Genomic DNA, 22378 nt, shown 5'->3' on the forward strand with positions numbered 1-22378 from the left:
CCCCCCCCCCCACCTCTCTCCTCCATTTGTTGTCTATTCGTTCAAGTAGCTTTCTTTTATACACACCGCAGCTCGCTTCTCGGGAACGCTTCACCTGTTTCGTTTTCCTTTAGTCTTTACCTTTGTGCTGTTGTTTTGTTAGCAAGTTTGAATGTTATGAAAGATTGCCGTCCTGATTGGGAAGGTCTGCCAGTCCTCTAACCTCGGCATCCAATTCATCATGTTGTTTGAGCTGTAGTTCCTCTGTGTGACCGGAGGTCTTTGATGGGAGTCTTTCGGCTTTCAGAGACCTCTGCTCTGCGCACTCCTTTAGCATGAGAGATGTGCCCTGAAAAAGAATTGATAGATCAGCCAGGATGTGCATGGATATTATTACCTAATTCCAGATGGCCGTTCTGATGGCAACAAATGGCCTTGCCGTACCAACCCCACTGAGACGAAAACATTAGACGTGCAAGTACAAATTTCTCCTGGCACAGCCGCAGAAATGAAATTAAGCGGATCTTTGATGCACGAACAATGAGCGCTTTGACGAATAACTCAGCTCGAACCTTCATTACCCCAGCACCCTTGGATTTGGAGTGCATTCGCCAGAGTTGCCGTGACCTTGGCGTGACATTAAAGCAGCGTAGGGGAAACAGAACCGGGTTACGAGGGCCGTGACCTGACTGACTGTGCTATGCCGTGTTGCTCCACAGGAGGTGATGCAGATGGAAAGACAGCTGGGAGGTCGACTGATTGACGAGCCTCACGTCCTGCTCTTCAAAGACAGCTACCATAACCTGCGCCTCTCGATTCACGACATGCCCCAGGCACACTGGAGGAGCAAACTGCTCGCCGGCTATCAGGTGGGTTTCTATAAAACACCTTCTCTCTTGCAGCAGCACTTCTTGTATTAATGGTGTTTGCTACAGTGAGCTCCTCTATTGTTAGCGCTAATACTTGGGATTATCGGTTTTCCAAAACCCATAACCTCAAATATTAAATGTATTAAACATTAAATATAAAAAAGGCCTGGAAGATGATAAATATACTCTCAGAAAAAAAGGTACTAATAATGTCACTGAGGTGAAACCCTTTCAAAATGTACACACTAACAAAAAGTACATATTAGTACCTACATATAAGAGGGCTTTTCTATTTGAAACAGTTAAAGGTGGATTAGGCAGTTTACTGTACGCACTACTAGTGTCACCAGAACTACAAATATAAAGCATGTTTTCAAATAACCTTTGCAAATATCCCTTTTACGCGTCACGCCTCCGCCTCTTATGAGTCTATAAAAGTGGAGGTATGTCTCAACGGGTAAAAGTAGATGATTAGACTACTATTTTCAATAAAAGGTCCATCATACAATACTTTTAGCTTCAAGTTTAGCTTACCTGTTGAGATCAAAGTTCGTCATATCAATTGAAACCAAAAACATTTAATCCGACCAAATGTCTGACTGATTGAATGCAATGATTGGACGAACATTTTATGGCCCTGAGCCTTTCACAGAAGATATATACATATACATGTCTATATATGTGTATATATGTATATATATATACATATATAGACCACTTTATTGATGCCAGACCTTTTAACCAGTATAACAATAATGTTTCTGGAAAAATTACCTACCATATCCTTAATCCTGGGTCATTATAAACCCAGGGAAGGCTGAATCCAGGGTTATCTTGCTTAATATTACACATTGTTCATAATCTACCTGGGGGTTAAAAATTGATCATGTACTGTAAATGGGTTTTCTGTCACCATTTGACAAATTTTGCCTCATGACTGTTTATACAATGTACAGTTTTCTGTGACTGTCTAAAGCATGTGAACATGAGGCACGTGATTGGCTGTCTGTTACTAAGCATCTAATCATAGCATTCTAACACCACATCGTTTCACACTGTGCATGTTTGGCACCACAATGTGGGGTTAACAGCGCAAAAGCAGTGCTAAGCCTGCTCTGGATGGTAAATAATAATACCTTTTGAAAGAGTACCCATTGACAGCTTTTGTACCTTTTTTTACTTAGAGTGTAGGCAAATAAATTCATATTTAGAGAAGCAATCGCTCAAAGTCCTAGCAACCACATAACGACACCCTAGCAACCGCCCAAATTGTTCTGGCATTGTGACAAGAAGTCAAGGGTAAAGTAGCTGCAAAATGTTTCCCTCTGTTTGAAATTCTTTGCCTCTATAACGTGTACTGCGGATGTTATGTTTGTCTTTTTGATCTTTGTTGTCAAAGTCTTTTCGGAGCGTAATTGAATGAGTTAAGAGTTAGTTAGCCAAGTTATTTTTTCTTGGGGGCAAATTTGAAGTGCTGTGCTCTGTGGCTGCTCTGAGCTTTCTAACAGGGTGTGTGATCTGGTATGTCCTCCGGATTGCTGTAATTGGAAATTTCTTTGGTTTCGCCTCATTAGAGTATTTCTGAACGTACGGGAATGCTAAAGAAGCCCATTATAGAGTGAATTGGCGAGCAGGGACCCTAGAACGTCTGCTCTTAATAACATGCACGGCCTTGGCTACGAGTTAACAGCTTCTTGGGTAAAGAAGGATTGAGAGCGCTGCAGTTTTCTCAAACGTCTTCCTCACCCGCTCTGCCCATCTCAGGACTCTTTCCCACTGGAGGAGATTAAATATAGACCAATATGTAAATGCTCGAGGCTGCAACACCTGATTTATCTTGTATTTCTCTTCCTGGATCATGTATGCTGGGCCTCAGAGGAACGTCTCTGGATTCTGGAGGAATCTTGGCGTAAAAAGCTCCTCCGAGGATTTGGAGATGCCAGCTAACAGTGTTACAGCACAAATGTGCATAGAGGAAACATTTTCTCACCTGAACGTCCCCTATTTTTTAGATAAGTATGTTGCTTGGCTGGTTTTTTCAGTCTGTGTAACAGCTCCCCCATTTGAGTGAACTGAGATACTGCATATTCACTAATAACGCTGCCTTTTATTGATTTGCAGTTTGATTGGTTCATGATTGATGTGTAGTCTTAAATAACGTGCGCTTATCTTTGTTTTTTGTATTGCTCTTCACAATTAATTAGACGTATGAGACGAGAGCATGTTATAAAACTAAATAATTAGTCTAATCAGACTGTCACGCTGAACGTGTTGTATTTGACGGACTAAATGTATTGTTTTAATAAGTGTTCTTATTTTATTTGTCTGTGGATATGCAGGCATATCTGCTCTATCTACTGAATTGTGCTCATTCATAAATTAAATCCAAATCCCCGGTTGTGAACAATTAGCTTTTAAAGACGTTCTGCTGTTGTCAGAGACAAAGAAACTATTTTGCTGCTTCGTTTGAAAATGTTGCCAACAATAGATTTAGAAGAGCTTTCATAGACTCGCACCGGCAGCCACAGCATCATAAATCATCAGGTGTTGGACTTTTTCTTTGTCTGTGTCTCTTACTGACCATCAAATTCAGCTGGATCTATTGTTTGCAAGTGGTGAACTTTTAATGAAAAGGAAGCGGTGTATTATCTACCAAGTGACAGAATACTTCTCTTTAGTTAATTTATGTCACATGCAAAGTTTGCCAAACGTTGCCAAAATGAGGAAACTTTTGCATAATTCATGTGTTGAAAAAATTTAGCTGCATTCTCCTACGGCACTGAAATGTGGAAATGCATAAATATTTCACTTTATATTTGTAGACTTTGGGGAAAATAAATTCTAAATAAAATAAATTATATGTAGTGTAAAAGTGTTACTCTAAAATACACTGCTACAGCCTAAAAAATGACTCATAATTTTGATTTTATTGCTGGTTGGACTTATGTTTTTGAAACAATCAGTTCTGACAAGAGTAGATTTCAGAAGTGATTTGTTATGGACAGCAACAATTCAGTGTGACATGTCTTTGGCCCTTTAGGAGATCCCGTTCTATCACATCTGGAGCGGCTCTCAGCGGACCCTGCACTGCACCTTCACACTGGAGAGACAGAGCCTGAGCACCTGTGATCTCACCTGCAAGCTGTGTGTGTGGCAGGTAGAAGGAGAAGGACAAAGCTTCACCCTGGACTTCAACATCTCGAAGGTAACTGAGACCATCTGCAGTATGATATGCCAGTAAACAGTAGAGATTAGTATTATTAAAGCTCCTTCAGTGAGAATTGGAATTTGGAATTGAAATGATTTGATGTTGTATTGTGAGATTATTACACCTAAGATTCTTTTTTGACATTATCCAAAACCTTGGTCAGTTGATTTGGATTTAGAACAGAATTTAAATAGACTTGATACTGTGGTCTGCACATATGCATGTAACACATGCACATACAGTTGTGCTCATAAGTTTACATAGCCCTTGCAGAATGTGCAAAATGTTAATAATTGAAAAAAAATAAGAGGGATCATGAAAATTGCATGTTATTTTTTATTTAGTACTGTCCTGAATAAGCTATTTCACATAACATATGTTTACATATACGTACTCCACAAGACAAAATAATAACTGAATTTATAAAAATAACCCCATTCGACGGTTTACATACCCTTGAATCGTAATACTATATGTCATTTCCTGAATGATCCACGACTGTTTTTATATTTTGTGATAGTTGTTCCTTGTTTGTCCTGAGCAGTTCAACTGCCTGCTGTTCTTCAGAAAAATCCCCCAGCTCCTGCACATTCTTTGGTTTTCCAGCATCTTCTGCATATTTGAAGCCTTTCCAACATTGACTGTATGATTTTGAAATCCATCTTTTAACACTGAGGACAATTGAGGGACTCGTGCATAACTTAGATTATAAATTAGATTTTGAATTTGAACAAACGGTGAAAACATGTACTGATGCTCAAGAAGGCCACACAATGCATTAAGAGCTGGGGGGTGCAACCTTTTTTTAATTGGATGATCAGGGTAAATTGTACTTATGTCTTCTGGGAAACATGTGAGTATTTATGTAGCTTCTGAAGTTCAGTACTAAATGAAAACATAAGATCGTTAAACAAAATGAGAAGAATTTACACCATGCAATTTTCATGATCCCTCTTAGTTTGTTTCAATTATTAACATTTTGCACATTCTGCAAAGGGTATGTAAACTTATAAGCAGAATTGTATATTAATTTTATATTATAATTAGAATTTGGAGTTTTAATGTGAACTGAATGTGAATTGAAATGTAGTCTACACATGCATATTTTAAATATTTCTCAAAAACTTTTGAATGTCTCATACTACTAACTATTTTCCAAACCGATTCTGCTGCAAACAATTAGATTTTGAATTTGGTTTATAATAAGAATTGAAAATGATTTGGGAATTTAAATGTCACTTAAATTCCAATTAGTTCATTTAAAATATAAATGAGCACATAGAAATTTATTTTCTTCTTCTTTTTTTAAATATTCTCCAAAATCTAGCTCAGCTAACTTGGATTGATTAATTCATTCATTCATTCATTTCAATAAATGTAATAGACTTGGTACTGTGGTCCGCACGCAGAATGTTTATGAATTACAGTCAGAATTTGGAATTTAATGTGAGCCGAATGTGAATGTGAATTGAACTGTAGTCTACTCATGCATCTTTTAACCATTTCTCATAAACCTTTTGAATTCAGTTCAATTTAATTCTCACATTCTGCTAAATTATTTTCCAAACTTATTCTCATGCAAATGCAGATCTTCTCCATAGATCTTCCGATTAAAGTCTCTGTGCAGTTGGAATGAGTAACATATGAGGCTGAAATGTTCTTGACTCCAGGACATCAGACCACTGGACTCTGATTTCCTGTTAATGGACAACTGCACCCCTGCCCTGGCTGGTCCGAGTGCATTCCAGATCCCTTACCTCATCCGACAGAAGATCTGCAGCAGTCTGGACACCCCCTGTCCCAATGGAGCAGATTGGAGACTACTGGCCCAGAGACTGAAGCTTGACAGGTAAGATCTCTCAGTGCTAGAAGTTATTATCTCTTAGGTCTGGAATGGATCCTGTTTAACAAAATCTCAGGATTCTTGTTGTGGGTTGTGGAAACTGTTGTTTTGCAGAGTGCTGATATCTAGAGCAGATTGTGCGGTTCTCCACTTGCATATTAAATATAAACTTCCACAGGAAATTACAAGGCAGTGATTTAATTACTGTCCCATTGAACTTCCTCCAGGTAATGGAACATAATGGGCAGACTTCATTTGTCCAATAATGTTTACTTGCTCCAATTAATTACAATTTGAAGTGTTGTGGTGTGTGTTCAATTAGCACACTAGCCCAAAACGATCGATTGTCATTTACCTAGTTAAGGAAAAGCACAGAATCCACACAGGTGGAAATGTGCTTAACGTTTTTTTTTTACTGAAAACACTGTCCTCAGAAAATGTTTTAAGACTTGAAAGCAGCACTAATAGTGAATACAACCCCGACTGTAAACCTTTTCTCACTGAGAACAGAGAGCATGTAGAAAACAACACTTAAAGCCCCAGGCATTTGAGGTACAGAAAAAGGCCGTTAGATCGAACAACCCACTTCAGCTTCCTTCGGGAGATGCATCTCGCAACATCTAATACGCTGCAAAAAGGGGTTGCTTTGTTCTTATTGATCAGCTTTGATCCGAAAGGTTCAGCCTGGTCAATGGAAAAGGTCACATGCAACCTGGGTTTTACCCTTTTAGAGGACTGAGGCCCACAGTAGATAATTCATCAAATGAAAATGCAGGGCTGCTTTAGTTCAGGAGTTAACAAAAGGGTGTAAAGCACGTGTTCGGAAGAACTGAGCGTTTGTGCATTGGTTTAGTATATTGGAATGGATAATACTGTTTTATATTCCTCCATGGAACAACTATGTCCAGCTAATGTGTCTCTCTGGACCAGCATGCATGGATTTTCTACTCTCACTTTGAATGGAGTGCCAGAGAGGTTGATGTATTGGTTTAAGATAAGCTTCTTGATGTTTTATTTCATTTCAGGGAGTAATAAATTATGACTCTCCTGCAATCCTGATTTACTTCTCACAATGAAACAAACCATGCATTTTGAAGCATATTCCTTGCATTTCTAATATAGTTTATTTATTGTATCTGGTTATAAAGGAAAAGCATAAGGCTATAACTGAGTGAATCTCACTGAAAATGTCCAGATCATATTTCACCTTAAAATTAAAATATTGTGTGTGTGTGTGTGTGTGTGAGTGTGTGTGTGATTTGCATAAAGACAACAAGAATATTTATTCATTTATTTTTGGTGTTTATTTTTTTATATTCGATTTAGTGCAACAAATGCTATCATGCTATTATTTTGCAATTTAAATAATTGCAAAATTGTCTCATTAGCACTGTCATTACAATAATGTTTAATTTGTTAGCACTAGTATTAACTAATGAGTAACATAGGTTAACATGAACTAACAATGAACAATACCTCTAAAGCATTTATGTATCTTATCTAATGTTAATCCAAACATCTCCTAACACATTTTTTAAGATAAAAAATTCTGTTTACATTGGCATTAGTTAAAGGTGCAAAAGGAGATCTTGGAAAATGCTAACTTTAGCCTGATAGCACTGAAAGCGAACCTGATAGTCCCACCCTCCCTGCAATCGCTGTCCAAAGCCACGCCCCCTGACAGCGGTAATCTCAATCAGCTCGCCGCTGTGATGGCTGAGATTGGCAAGCAGGAGGCCATGATATTCCTGGTGTCAGACGGGGAGTGCTGACACATTAAAACTCTGAGTGATGGGGTGGGGGAAGGACACGACCCTCTGCCCGCCCCACCATAGATGAGAAACAAATCAAAGAACAGGGTTTACCCAACTATATGAGGCCACTTCCCCAGTGAATAGGGAATAAAAGAAAAATAAAACAAGACCAGGCTCAGGAGGAACCTGGCAGGGCTTTTAGATGTACTGTGACTGAGACAAATGCCTCTTTCTCAGAACAAAAATCCATTTGTTTTGAAAATAATGGTGTATAGAAAATCCCAGATTCTATGATTCTGGTCCTGCCCTCAATCACTGACCAATATGTACTTTCTAACCACATTTGTGTTAGGCACATTGATATATTAATATCAGACTGGAAACTAAAAACGAATCGGTTTGAAAGACGTACGCTATGTAGGTAAGGTGAATATTTTGCGAACTTATTCAGATTTGTGACATGCATTTTGTAAATGTGTACCATTTAGCAATATGCAAACACGCATATCGATGACAATTTCCTTTGGCCGACACGTTTCTTACCTCACAAAGCATTTACAATTTTAGAGCGTTTGCTAAATTTCAGGGCGAAAACATATTAAGGAAGTAAAGCATTTTTGGTGAGAGCCATCACTTGTTCCTCTGCCCCTGTGCACTTAACGTGTGTGTTCATGAAGCCATAAAGTCCAAAATTCACCTCAATGCAATGATATATGTTCTGATCCGGGTGGATAATTAGTAAATAAGCACAGGATTCTGTGGATGTCTAGCTGCTGAAGGATGGGTGATCAGGGACCTCAAACGTTTTCCTAGCTGTTTTGAAGAACATTGGACTTTTGAGAATAGGGGTCAGAAGTTCTGCAAAGCATTTTTCCATGGCCATCTTATGTCAATGGAACCCTTTCGAGACTAGAATTCTCATCTGAGTCCATAGAATTCCTCGTTTACGAAGGAGAAAAAAAAAGTTTTCTTCTTTTATAAACAGAAAATGCAATACTACCAAATGTTTCATTGCTATTCTCCTTCATATTTAATGAGTCTATGTTTCTCTGAAAGCCATTTTGGCTTCAGGGCAGTTTCTTAGTCGTAGGAGAGAGAATATTTTCATCACCCCCCAAAAAGCAAATGTTCCATCCAAGAAAACTTCATCGACACTCAGCAGCTGTCGTATTTTTCTAAATTCCTCCATCACACGTGTGCTTTGTTTCTGCATAACTGTCAGACCCTGTAGAACGGCAACACATCTCAGCCCTGCGTTTGGCGCCGTGAATGTGCATTACACAGTTTGAAGATTGTCAGATTATTTTTTCGTGCGTGTTTGAATGTGAGAGTATTTCATTCCAAATGAAGGATGATTGGTGAGAAACTGTGGATCACAAATTGGCCGCTTTCATCTCGACCAGTAGTGACGGCCACGTCTGGAGATGATTGGAGGAGTCCTGCACGTTCTCTCCACAGCAAGAGGAATTACACAGGCCTGTTTCACTCAGCTAACAGAACTCAAGTTAAAGGCCAAATTGTGCACACAATGTCTTTTTTACCTTCCTTAAGGTTTCACTTGGTGATTTCTGTTACACGATTAACCAGTCAGCTATTTTCTTTTCTTTGTTTTTAATCTACAAAAGTCATCATGTCTTGTAGATAAGTACATTTCATGTGACGCATCTCTGCGCAACCGAAGTGTATGAGCCATCTGGAGCATTTCTTTCATATCTATGCCGATTGTGATTACATTTTTTGGGAGTACACGTAGTAACACGTTCCTACATTCAACATGCATCTATTTTTCTTTCAAGATCTCATGACTTGTGCAAACTTGTTCATTTTGAGCATTTCACTGGTAAAACAATTTAAATATACAGCACTTTGTAAAGTAATTGTAAATTAAATTTTAATAACAAGCCAAAAAAGACAAGTCAACTGACGTAACATTTGTCAAAGTATAACCTGTGAAGTGTTTGCCTACTGTTCATTGGTTATATAGCACTGAGTTCATTCTTTCTGCAGTGTTTGCGGTTTAGACTGTTTTCTCCATAAGTTTGTACACCGTCGTTTTGTTTCGTCCTGAGGCTGTTGGTTTATGGGTAATCGATCCTCAACACTACGTCATGAGAAAACAGATGCACCAGTAAATGATACTTCTGTCAGAGTATTTAGACAAGGACTTGGTGCAAAATTGACAAATTCCTAACACTCAGGTTTACAAACGGTTCAGTTGAAACAGACACATTACGCATTTCTAAACATTACTGAGTGCGCAACGGATTGCTCATCAATGTTGTTCTTTTTCACTGACATAAAAATCATTCGTTCTGAGCTCACAAAGTCAGCTTGTAACACTGAATAAAGCAGATGCCATGATATTCACTAAAAGAACCACCGATCTCTCTTTATGACTGTACATTTTGTCAGCCTCATTCATAGCTGTTCTGTGTAAATGAATGTGTGAGTGTGCTATTTCTTTCTTTTTGAACTGAAAACCGTAGAATTGTGTACCTGTGAATGTTCAATTCGATTTCTTAATTCAATGTTCCTTGCCTTTCTGCAAGTCGAAATGCTGTATTTATTACATGCCACAGCGCTTATGCAATTGTACAATTCTTTTCTATTATTCTTTTTTTTTGGTAAAGTTACTTTTCATTTTTCTCGTCAATGTAAATTGTCGTCGATGAGTTTGTGGTAATAGAAAGCCCTCTTCTGCAGAAGGTTTTCTGTACTTTTTGGACAATGGTATGGATTTGTGGGTAGAATTTTGGAAATTCGTTTCTAAGTGCTTTCAAGTATTTACTTGGCCTTATGTATATATCTCTCTATAAAATTTCAGAAAAGGTATGTATAGTAATTGAACCTAAAATGGATGTAAATAAATTATATATTGTTAAAAGAGAGTTGAGTGATTTGTGCTCGCAACATCTACAATATTTCATGACACATTTTACGTTTGGAGCCAATTAGTAGCTTTGGGAATAACCCAATTTCACCACCATTTGTATCATTCAGTAAGTCAGCACACAACAACATGACTGCAGGTGATTTATTGACTAAATGGCTCTAGCACAATTTCTTTCTAAATAATTTGCGTCATCTGACGTAGAAAACCTCTCTATAATATGCACAGGAATACAGCAGTTTATCGTTCTGAATGACACACACAATAGTTAAAGGCTGCAAAGCGATAAAAAAGGCACTTGATGGTTGATACGTAACACGTTGTCAATACAAAAAAAGCACAAAAAGTGAGCTGTTGGCTCAAATATATATATAGCTTTCTAAGAGCAGGATATTGGAGTGTTGCATTTCTTCCGATTAGAGTCCAGGAGATTGGTGCATCTGGTATGTAGTCTCTGAAGAAGAGCCATTATGTTTGGAAATGCCATAAGATTATGCATATATCGGTGATATCCATAAACAGGAATGCTCAAAACCTTTGGCACACATGCGCTTTGCTCACTAGCTTGCGGAAACCACCAAAATGGCCACAGAGCTTTAAATAACACAGCATATACGAACAAAGGCTCTAAATGAATCTGGCCATATAATATTGCAGGATCCATTAGCACTAACGCAGAGCGTTTTTATGGTATCACAGGCCTTTCCTTAATTAGAACTACCTGTCTGATTAGAACAGATGAATGTGGCGTATTTAGTACTGAAGCCATGTAGAGACCATTGCTTGGGTCAGGATGAAATGCATGCAATCAGTGCTAATGTATTTCAGTGTAGCTGCCAGGGGCGTTTTATTCCTCTGTGGTTTGCCATTACCTTAAGTACCCTGGCACAGCAAATCAGGCAGAGCAAAAAAGTAGGCTGCACAGCATCTAGAGGATTGAGGGGCCACTTTAAGATCCTGTCTGAGTAGATCACATGCTCAATGCTTTAGCCTACAAAATGGATTGTATGGATCAGAATACAACTAGATTGCTTCACTTATTACATGGGAAATGCTTTGTCCATATTTGTGACAAGAGTGGATAGAATTTTGGATGATAAATATGCATCAGAGTGCAGATGAGATGAGCAAATCTCACAAAAAAAAAAATCACATTTTACAATAAAATTAAATCAAGAAAAATATTTTTCAGTTTTTTTTTTTTTTTAGAGTGACAATATTTTCATGCTAATTACATTTTATTTTTTGTAATTCCCTTTATTTTTTTTTATTGGTGATATTTTATGATATATATTTTATATTTTTTTATGTTATATATAATCATTTTACTGTATTAAAATCAGCATAAAGGCAGTACAACAAATACTATTATGACGTATAAATCCACATTTTTATTTATTTTTGCATTAGAGTAATTAGAATGGCATTTGGAGGGAAAATGTGCTCAGCTGTCAAGGAAATAGTCACAAAAAAAATCATATTCTTACATAAAGTTAAGCCATATTCTTTATGCAATATAAAATGTGGTGTAATGTGAACACGACATGTTTTGTGAGATTCACTCAGATGCCAAATTGACGAATACGAATATCTAAAAAGTGAAATTAAAGTGAGCAGTATAAGAGCGTACTATGTTCTTTGGATTGACGAATACTGCAGGTGTACTTTTGGAGGTGGAGTGGGATGAGGAGGGACAGCTAAAATACTTCATCCAAATAGCTTGTTATCCATTCCGACATCTGGCATCGGTGGTTGTAACAGTTCACAAGCTGTTTCCAGTTGAATGACTGGCATCGTAACACAGCAAAACTGAGGCCAGTCTGTCGGCTTACTATAGCAAGCTACCAAAAATTCAGGTCCGTGCTTTGCTGAATGACACATACTTAGTAAATGCTGATCGAAGCTGCTATATCAGCCAGCAGAGCTACTATATCCATCACTCTGTCAGTCAGCCATATGTTACAGGCTTCAAGTAAAGTACTTGGTCTTGTTTGGCATAGCTATAGACCTCCCACCCAGTCTCCGTTCCGGCCCCTCCTTGACGAACGGCGGAGCCTCACACCGGAGAGAAAGCGTGACTTTTACATAGTGGCTTGTCCTTCTTTTGAAAGAACGTCTTCCCCTCCAGATTGATTTGACAGATCTGAGGAGATTAAAAAAAAGGAGGATTAAACAGTATCATCAATCATGACTGTTTAACAGCACTTTTCTACAGCTGTGATTCATCATTTGCTACTTGCTAGAAGCCAATAATATTAGGGGGAGAAACATAAGCATTCCAGAGAGCATTTATAATTGGATACAAGTTTGGAGTGCAGGATGTGCCATTAACAGTTTTATATTTTTTATTTTTTGAATGAAATGGATACTTTCATTCAGCAAGGAATTGAGTGACACTAATGACATTTATGGTTTTTATTATATATTTGAATGTGATAATTCCATTTTGAATAAATGCTGTTCTTTTGCAATTTCTCTTCATTAAACAATCATGAAAAATAGTATCACTGGTTCCACAAAAGTACGATGCAGCACAACTGTTTTAAAGTGACACTGAAGACTGGAGTAATGGCTGCTGAAAACTTGGCTTTGTCATCACAGGAATAAAAGACATTTTAAAATATATTAAAATATATTTAAACCATAATAATGTCCAACAATATTAGTGTTTTTACTGTATTTTTGATCAGATACATGCAGCCTTAGTGAGCATAAGCTTTCAAAAACATAAAAAAATATATTACCAACACAAGCCTTTGAATGGTAGTGAATGCCTGTATTAATCTGTCATGTGAATATAATTTATGGGGTATATTCACTGTTAATATCAGTGCATGTCAAAATGAAAGTAATTGCTATCTGACACAGACTGCCAAGCTCTCAAAGAAGAGCTCCATTTTTGGAGACATAAAGATTAAAGAGGTGAACTTAAATCAGTAGACAGGCGAGTAAAAGTACCACATAATTTAGCTATTTATTGTGTTCTTGTGTGCCGTTACGAGGGGCATGAATGAAAATGAATGAACTGCTTAAATTCATAAAAAATTAAATAAATGACAAGAGCTTATCCAGCATTTCCATAAGACAAAATAAAACAGATGTCTTCGTTTATCTGGATTATAAATAAGAAAGAAGAATATTCTAAAAGCTGTGAACCACATTAATTAAAGGCATTAATCCAGAGCATGCAAACATGGCCAGTGTATGAATTTTGAAGGGAAATGTCTAGGTTCTCAGGAGCTATGGGACCATTTCTTGATAGTGTTGTGTGGTGCAGAAAGTTTAAGATGGAGTTTCGGGACAGGTCCCAATGCATCAAAATGACTTACGGCACAGACAAAGCAAGTGTCATGCCAGCTGTAGCCCAGCGCCTCAAGGAAACGGTCTCCTGCATCAATCTTGAAGTCACAGCCATGGCATTTGGTACCAAACATCTTTTCATAGTCTGCAGAGAAAAACAAGTCAACCAAAACGGGCCTATTAAGACAGCGAGAAGGAAATGCTTGTTCAGAAACGAAGAGAACGAGACAAGAAAGAAACGGGTTATCGGAAGGAAAAAGAAAAGGGATTATATTTTCTCAGCCCTCACATGCTCGGTGTGTGATAACAGACACTGTTCCAGATTCTTGCATCGATTGCCCTAGTTTTACCCATTACGGAAAACTTAAAACTGGCAGGCTTTACGTCCTGTACGCAAGGTAAGTAGTTTAGAGCACAATCCTTTTAAGGTGCTGAGACTGCAGCAATTTTATCAACACTAGCTCTTCATTTCTAACAGAAACAGCTGCCCACTCGCTGCTGACACAAGACCAAAACTCTTCAAATCTGTAAAGCACCGGAACTGCGATGCAAGCCTATTTACATAATAAAGACATGCACTCCCTTCAGATAGCTTAATGTCTGTTTATGTAAGATTAGGGGCCCAACAAATGTGACAATGTGATTAAGTACACTGCATAAATATAAATTAAACACAGAAGGTGGCTGAATTTAACAACTTTTTACCACTCAGGAACTAAATGAATGAACAAGAACAGCTTAACATGGCAAATTTCATGACTGAATTCAAATCAATTTAATCTGATCCACAACGGTTCTGAACCCCTTCTCCCACCTGTTTGCTAACCTCTGACTAATTGGTCCAATAAAAGTGTCAAAATATCCAAAATAAAAGAACTGCGGTAAGGGCCGTGGCCTAGTCTGTAGCACACAAATTCTGACACTTAGAGCTGTGGAGCTCATGTTTGCAAAACTGGTTTGAATCTAATGCTTCTCATTCTTCTTCCCAATAATTTCTTTTTCTAAAGCTCACTAGTCCATTAAATGAAAGTGGCAAAAAGAAAATAAACACTGGCAAAACAGGTTTCAATCTAATGTTTCCCACTCCTCCCAATAACTTCTTATCATAATTCTCACTAGTCTCACTAGCAAAAAGAAAAGAAAAAAACAAATAAAATTAAATGTTTGCAAAACAGGTTTGAATCCAATGCTTCCCACTCCTCCTTCCAACAATTTCCTGTCATAAACCTCACTATTACCATAAATAAAAAGTGTTAAGTTAAGTAAAAAAAAAAAAAATGTTGGCGCCGATAAGCCTCGACATATAACGCTGTTGTGTTACGGGCGTCCTGAGTCATATGGAAAAAAAATTAAAATAAATGAAATAAAATAAAATAAAATGCATGTTCAAAGCAGGCTTGCAATGTTCTTGATGTCTTATCATTAAATTGTATTTCTTATCATTCCTATAAATGTAAGTGTCAAATAGGTTAGTAAAAAGTGGACTTTGAGGTGGGGTGCTTGTATAGTCAACATGAGTTTGAATCTGTCTTATGATTTCAATCTAATTTGAATAAACAAAAAAGTGAAAAAAAGAAAAGAACCGTATTTATGGTTTCATTGAGCACTTTCTACCAATGGCGTATTTGAAGTAGATTCTCAAGCATAAAAGTTCTCAGCAAAGCTCCTAATCAATGTGCAGGGCCGGTATGGAGCAGGTTTGATGTCTGAAGTGAAGTGGCAGCATTTGAATGATTAAACACTGCAGGAGCCCGCGCTTGGCTCTCGGCAGGGGCTGTCGATAATATGTGCGGCCAGGCGTGCGAGAGGGGCCGCGGTCGCTCACCTCTCTCGCAGTAGGGCTCTCCCTCCTCCATGTAGAAGGCCTGGTTCCTGATGGGCATTTTGCAGGCAGCACACAGGAAGCACTGTACGTGGTAGGTCATCTTCAGGGCGTGCATGATTTCCTGCGGAGAGGACAGAGGGGTGTGAGGGAGCCATGAATTCACACTTTGAAAATCAGTCCACTCTCACTTTTAAACTCTCATTCACACAAACACACTTTACACACTTAATACAATCAGAATCAATATACAGCTTTTGTTTGTTTTGAGGTCATTTTGACGTACAGTCATATTATTTATGTTATTTATGTATATATAGTACTGTCGTAAAATTACCTTACATTGTATTTTGTTTCCCAGTTTTTGTATTATATTTAATGCATTATATTGATTAAATCCTAGCAACGCTTAATAATCATTTCTGTCAAGCCATTAATAAATATCAAATAATGCTTAACAAATCAGTTAATATTAATATTTACAACAATATATGACACATGAAACAGTTTGCATATATATGCACACACACACGTGTCTGTATGTGTGTGTATACAAGTTAAATTCATATATCATCATATGGCCCTTAAGCTGAATTTATTTGATTAAACAGTAGAATTTTATAGTATTATAAAGTTTTATGATTACCATTTATATATATTTTAAAAAATATTTATTTCTGTGATGGCAAAGCTGAATTTTCAGCAGCCATTACTCCAGTTTTCAATGTTACATGATAATATGTTGATGCTAAAGACATTTCTTAGTATTATCAATGTTAAAAACACGTGCTGCTTAAAATTGTTGTGAAAAACAATAATACATTTGTTCAGGGTTCTTTAAAGGGGTCATATGATGCTGCTAAAAAGAACATTATTTTGTGTATTTGGTGTAATGAAATGTGTTTATGCGGTTTAAGGTTCAAAAAACATTATTTTCCACATACTGTACATTATTATTTCTCCTCTATGCCCCGCCTTTCTGAAACGCGTCGATTTTTACAAAACTAATCGGTCTGAAAAGCGAGGTGTGCTCTGATTAACCAACTATCCAGTGCGTTGTGATTGGCCAACTCTTAACTTTTATAAAGAATATCTCTTTGGATTTGAGACTTTACTCTTTGCAACTTTACAGATCTTCTTTATGCACCAAGAGCTTGTAACACTCCAAAGAGAAAGGAAAAATTGAAATCGCATCATATGAATGGAAATTTCAACATTTATTTGTAAAAAGTCTTAAATATCACTTCTAATCAAATTAATTCATCCATGCTGAATAAAACAACTATTTTCTTTAAAATAATATTACATTAAATTATACTGACCCCAAACTTTAGAACGATTGTGTATTAAAAAATTATACCAGCATCCTTAATGGTTTTATAAACTTTTCCACTACTCATTTTGAATCAATCAGTAAAGAACTGCAGTGTGTATTTGTGTTGCAGAACAGTAGGAAATGCAGTTACCCCAGTTATCTTCTTCTTGCATTTGGCACAGTTGGGTGAGCAACGGTTTTCATAGCACTTGGTGCAGTAAATGGATCCTTTTTCCTCAAAGAAGCCCCCTTCATCCAGCACCCTTTTACATTGACAGCACGTGAACTCCTCTGGGTGCCAGGAACGACCAAGCGCCACCACATAGCGTCCCCTAGAACACGGACACACAAACACAGCCTTACAACAAAAGCTTTTGCACTGAAGTGAAAGGGTCAGCTGGGGCATCAACAGCTGGGTTTAGCACTCTTAAGTGTTCAGTGTGCAAAAGCCATTCTAATGGAAATAGTAGGTCAGACGCAGAAACCTACTCCATTCCGTATTGATTCTCCACGGTAGAAAGCCCAAGGACATGGCGCTATTTCTGTGCACGGTGTATTTTAAGAAATATTGCTGCCTTACAAAGTTTGACAACCTTTTTTCCCTCCCCATGTTTTCTCTCAGTTTTGAAAGTAATGACATTTAGCGCACAGTCATCATTGATTTGGAGGTATTTTGGGCTGTCTGCAGTGGTCAGCTTTGGGATTTCAAAAGGAATAGTTCACCCAAAAATGACTGAAACGATTTGCTGAATATGTCCTCATGTAGGCCATTTGAGATCTAGATGAAGTTTGGTTCTTCATCGGAACAGATTTGGAGAAATGTAGCATTACATCACTTACTCATAAATGGATCCCCTGCAGTGAATGGGTGCCGTCAAAATGAGAGTCCAAACAGCTGATAAAAACATCCCAATAATCCACAAGCAATCCACGCGATTCCAGTCCATCAATTACGTCTTTTGAAGTGAAAAGCTGTGTTATAAACAAATCATTCAAACATGACTAACTGTTTAGAACAGTTTTGGAATGGTTTCAATTTGTACATATTTCTCTCCTTATTCAGACAATATGACCTTTTCACTGGAGAGAGCATTATGATAGACAGAAGACTCATATTTTAGTTGGAAGCAATTCAAGTTTAAAAACTTCAGGATGGATTTGTTTCTAACAAGATGTTAACTGATGGACTGGGGTTGAGGGGATTTTTGTGATGTTTTTATCAGCTGTTTGGACTCTCATTCTGACAGCACCCATTCACTGCAGAGGATCCATTGGTGAGTAAGTGATGTAATGCTACATTTCTCCAAATCTGTTCTGATGAAGAAACAAACTCATCTTGGATGTATTGAGAGAGAGTAAATTGTCAGCAAATGTTGATTTCTGGGTGAACTATTCCTTTAACTGCAAATTTTGAGTCAGTGCTGAAGTTTGACTCCAGAGGCGGTAGAGTTCCAGTCGTACCTAATGATCTTGTTGCATGCGGCGCAGAGCGGTGTGCGGCCACTGGAGTCGGCGGGGTTCTGCTGTGCTGCCTGCATGATGGAGCTGCGGTTCTGCATGGGAGTGGGTTGGACAGGCTTTTGGTGCTGCGTCACCACCGTGCTGGTCTTGTCTGGATGGTAACGGTCTGCGAAACCGGGATCCGACACCCATGGTGGCCGGCAGGCTGGACCAGAATTCGTTGGTGCTTTAGCAGGCGCTAAAAAAATTAAACTCAATACATATATTTTTTCAGCACTTCCTCACTATGGGCCAACAGAGACCTGTTACAAGTGTGTACATTTATGGGCTGCTATTAAAACCAGTGCAATTGTAGTCTAAAATGGCTTGCTTTTATCCAGGGACCAACCTATAACACTAAGACATCTATCGAGATGCTGCTAACACCATGAAAGGAGAGCATTAGGAGTGGCTTATGGTTTAATTCAGCTTATATAAACCACATCTCAAGAGAGTGATAATTGACTCATATTATCATCTTCGACTATAAACACATCAGTGCCACTTATGTCTTACTTTCCCATTAACAACAGGCCTGTCTGAGCCAGCCGGGCCGCTCCGTGAACAAGTCTGTGTTTTATGGGAATTAAGTCCTCCCCGTGGGAGCGAGTCTGGGCCGTGAGTCAGTGTGTACTGTGAGAGTCAATCTATTCTGTCTGTTCTGAGAGTACTTACCTTGAACTTCATCAGGTTTGTCTGCTGGCTTGGACTTGGCAGGACAGGGAGTTACTCCGTGACTGTAGAAAGAAAATTTCCCTTCAGTACACATGCCTTGATAAAACAGCTTTAGCCAATGAAAATGTTATTAAGCTACACAACACAACCTCTGACATCTACATCCTGGATGGAAAGTACACTCCTGAACAAAGAGATGAGATTAAAACTACTTCACGCCATGTATTTATATGCAAGTTAAAAGGATGGGAGTTTTTTTTTGCTTTAATTGTAAATAAAAACATGTTACATTTAATGCATTTACTGTTGTTGTTTTTTTCACTGAGAATTCTTATTACAACTTGGCATAACAAGAACAAAAAGTATATTATTTTTTTAAAATAAAAATGCTTATGGTGTTTTAACATTTTATTCATTTACATGATTTTTCCAAAGGCTAGAAATCACTTCTAAAATTAGGCTACCCAATTATCCAGATTTTCAAAAAAAACCTTAAGAATCTTATTTTAAAAAAAAATATTTTTAGCTTCTTTTATTGTTTTTTATTTTCTTAAATGAAATAATTTTGTGTGGTTGTAGCTTACTGTACATACTGCTCTAACAAAGTTGGCTGTAGCATTTATAAACTTTTCGTCATACATAACCGGAATGAAATGAACAAGCATATCCAGATTCTGTACTTCATCATAACTACAAGATCACACAAGAATAACACAGTCATGAGTTTCCCAGATGTGTGTTTGCGATTATGTGTGCACGTTGTTCCTCATGTTTGATGGCTTCTCAAAAGAATTAATGTCCTGAAGTCATTCATTTATACAGAGTAAGCCAAATAAGTCTGTCTTGTGTTTTTTACTGCCAAACACTGCCATAAAATGATACCAGCTGGGCAAAGCAAGATACAGAACGATTACATCTCTAGCTGAAAATTTGTACAGAATTAGAATCAATGCATACCGATTCCAAACAATGTCTAATTAATCTCTTATTTGCACAAATCCCAGTCTCAAAAACATCTCAGTTCTGTTCCAAATCCTCCTAGTGAGCTGCCCACCTAGGCAATATTTTTAGGCACCATAGGCACAACCACAACAGGAAGTCTGTTCCAAACAGTAGGCTTGAAAATTACACTCATTTCTCACCTTGTTTTGGAAGAAATCTAAAGTAAAATTGCCAATCCCAGAATGCACTGTGCTGAATTTTTTCCAGAAGCTACAGAATTTGATCAAAATAATTCTGTTCCATCTATTTAGGAAATTTTACATAATACTTATGCTAAGCAATGCTTAGAATATTGAGTTAGCTTAACTAGCAAGATCTAAACCCATCATCTATCTGCTGAAAAAACTATTTAAACCAGGTTAAGTTAGCCTGGGGTGAATTAAATAGGTTAATTTAAAAAGGTTAGTCATTTTTACCATCACTTCTCCAAACAACTAGAAAACAGCAGTGCACAAAATGCTAAAAATGTTGAAATGAAGAAAAGAGAACAAGCATAGCTTGAAGAAAATAAAGGAGGACAGCAGAGTGTTTCACAATGTTTTATGTAGATTCTTTTATCTTATTGGAGACAGATCCAGAGGAAGAGCGATCAGATGACATCATAATAGCGAATTATGCTAAATTACAGTCAGGAAAAAAAAGAGAATGAAATATAAAGAAGAAAGAAAGTTGAGACAAATCACAAGGGGGGCTACACAACACAATCAGAAAGAAAGAAAGAGCAATAGTAACCGTCCCATGATGGATAACACCTCTGAACAACCACAAAAATAATAACAACAATAAAATAACATGATTATCAGTTTGTAGAAACGTACCACTTGAAGGAGACTATGTCACACCAACAGCATTCAGACTGTATGGCTCAGTTTTCGTGGTTTTTCCGACTATGCCTGCATTTCTTCTCATTTGTTTTTGCTATTTCTCACTTGTATTTTTTTTAACTTTTTTTCCATTAACTTGACAACCCCCCCAATCCCTATTTTTTTTGTTGTCCTGGTATAACTGGGGTCGGTGTTCACCCATAGCTGGTAAGCGGTGGCACATTTGTATCTAGTGCGGCTGCATCTCGGCCGTCTGATGCCCGGGAGGCCGAGCGTTCAGGACTTGATGTTGAGGGCACGGGCGGATCTCTCGTGATGCCAGTCTCTCAGCCTGGCATAGCGGGGACTCTGAATCTCAGAGAGGAACTTTTCCCTGCCATTCAGTGCACCAAAGAGGACAGGAAATTAGGAGAGCGGTGAGGACAAAACAGAAGGAGAGAAAGACATGCCAGCACATACACAAAGACAAAAGAAGGGAATGAGTATGAGGTTGAGAGAACAGAAAACAGAAGGGAAAGAAGAAGTAATAAAAGATGCAACATATGAAAGTAGTGATGAATTCAGAAAAATAAAATAAAAATCTGTGTATCTGTAGATAACCAGGCCCAGGCAGAATCTGCAGACTTTTTTTCTCACGTTTTCGGTTTTGATTTGAATGAAAAACCTGCTAAATGGGTTTGGAGCTGAGAGTACTACACGCAATATTGTTAAATATTATCACTATTTAAAATACAAAACTGCTATTTTAATATATTTTAAAATGTAATTTATTCCTGTAACATTTTTTATTATTATCAGTGTTGTTTTGCTTAACATTTGTGTGTACATTTTTAAGGATTCTTCAAAAGAACAGAGTTTATTTAAAAAAGAAATGTTATGTGATATAATAAATGCCTTTGCTGTCATGAGCCAAAAGTTTTAAGGGCGTTTGCACACAAGAGAGAGAGTTTTGATGGAAAGCAATGCACAAGATGCTTTTTTTAAGGGTGTGGAAAGAAATTATTTGGTATGAAATCAAGTAGGAATATAGGAAAGTGCATTTCCGAAAGCACAACTGGGCTGCGTCCAAATTCTTTTGCTTTCATTGATGTGCAGATTGTTTTAGGTATCAAAGCTGTAACATTCTAATTTTAACTTTAAACATTCATTGTGCTTAAAATGAAAATACACATTTGAAGGCAACAACTTCATTATTCACTACCAGTCAAATGTTTGGGGCTGGATTTTACTTTATATATATATATATATATATATATATATATATATATGTCTCTCTTTCTCAATTAAACCATTTATTGTTGCTGTTTCAAAGCGGGTCCCCCCTTCTCAATGTTTGCGTAACGAACGCATCCTTCAGGTGCTGCGAACTGTGCGATGCAAGCGGCTAAATAGGCACC

General features: G+C 37.6%; 2 protein-coding genes across 3 annotated transcripts in view; one reads left to right on the plus strand and one right to left on the minus strand.

Annotated features, from left to right (window-relative positions):
- LOC107750348 (netrin receptor UNC5A-like) overlaps window positions 1–11717 on the plus strand; it is a 191204-nt gene extending 179487 nt beyond the window's left edge. The window contains exons 12-16 of the mRNA XM_016565694.1: window positions 699–848; window positions 3889–4053; window positions 5727–5905; window positions 6443–6451; window positions 7509–11717. Of these exons, the coding sequence (XP_016421180.1) occupies window positions 699–848; window positions 3889–4053; window positions 5727–5905; window positions 6443–6451; window positions 7509–7671 (666 nt within the window). The 3' untranslated portion in view covers window positions 7672–11717. The remainder of the gene's footprint in view (window positions 1–698; window positions 849–3888; window positions 4054–5726; window positions 5906–6442; window positions 6452–7508) is intronic.
- Window positions 11718–11914: 197 nt separating this feature from the next.
- The window catches only part of LOC107750347 (PDZ and LIM domain protein 7-like), a 42910-nt gene continuing 32446 nt past the window's right edge, over window positions 11915–22378 (minus strand). For both annotated transcript variants that reach the window (XM_016565692.1, XM_016565693.1), the window contains exons 6-11: window positions 19156–19217; window positions 18442–18679; window positions 17132–17312; window positions 15669–15789; window positions 13873–13988; window positions 11915–12686 (exon numbers count right to left, since the gene is read on the minus strand). In XM_016565692.1, the coding sequence (XP_016421178.1) occupies window positions 12600–12686; window positions 13873–13988; window positions 15669–15789; window positions 17132–17312; window positions 18442–18679; window positions 19156–19217 (805 nt within the window). In that variant the 3' untranslated portion in view covers window positions 11915–12599. The remainder of the gene's footprint in view (window positions 12687–13872; window positions 13989–15668; window positions 15790–17131; window positions 17313–18441; window positions 18680–19155; window positions 19218–22378) is intronic.

The sequence above is a fragment of the Sinocyclocheilus rhinocerous genome, unplaced genomic scaffold, assembly GCF_001515625.1.
Source record: "Sinocyclocheilus rhinocerous isolate Xijiao unplaced genomic scaffold, SAMN03320098_v1.1 scaffold1053, whole genome shotgun sequence".
Taxonomy (NCBI): Eukaryota; Metazoa; Chordata; class Actinopteri; order Cypriniformes; family Cyprinidae; genus Sinocyclocheilus; species Sinocyclocheilus rhinocerous.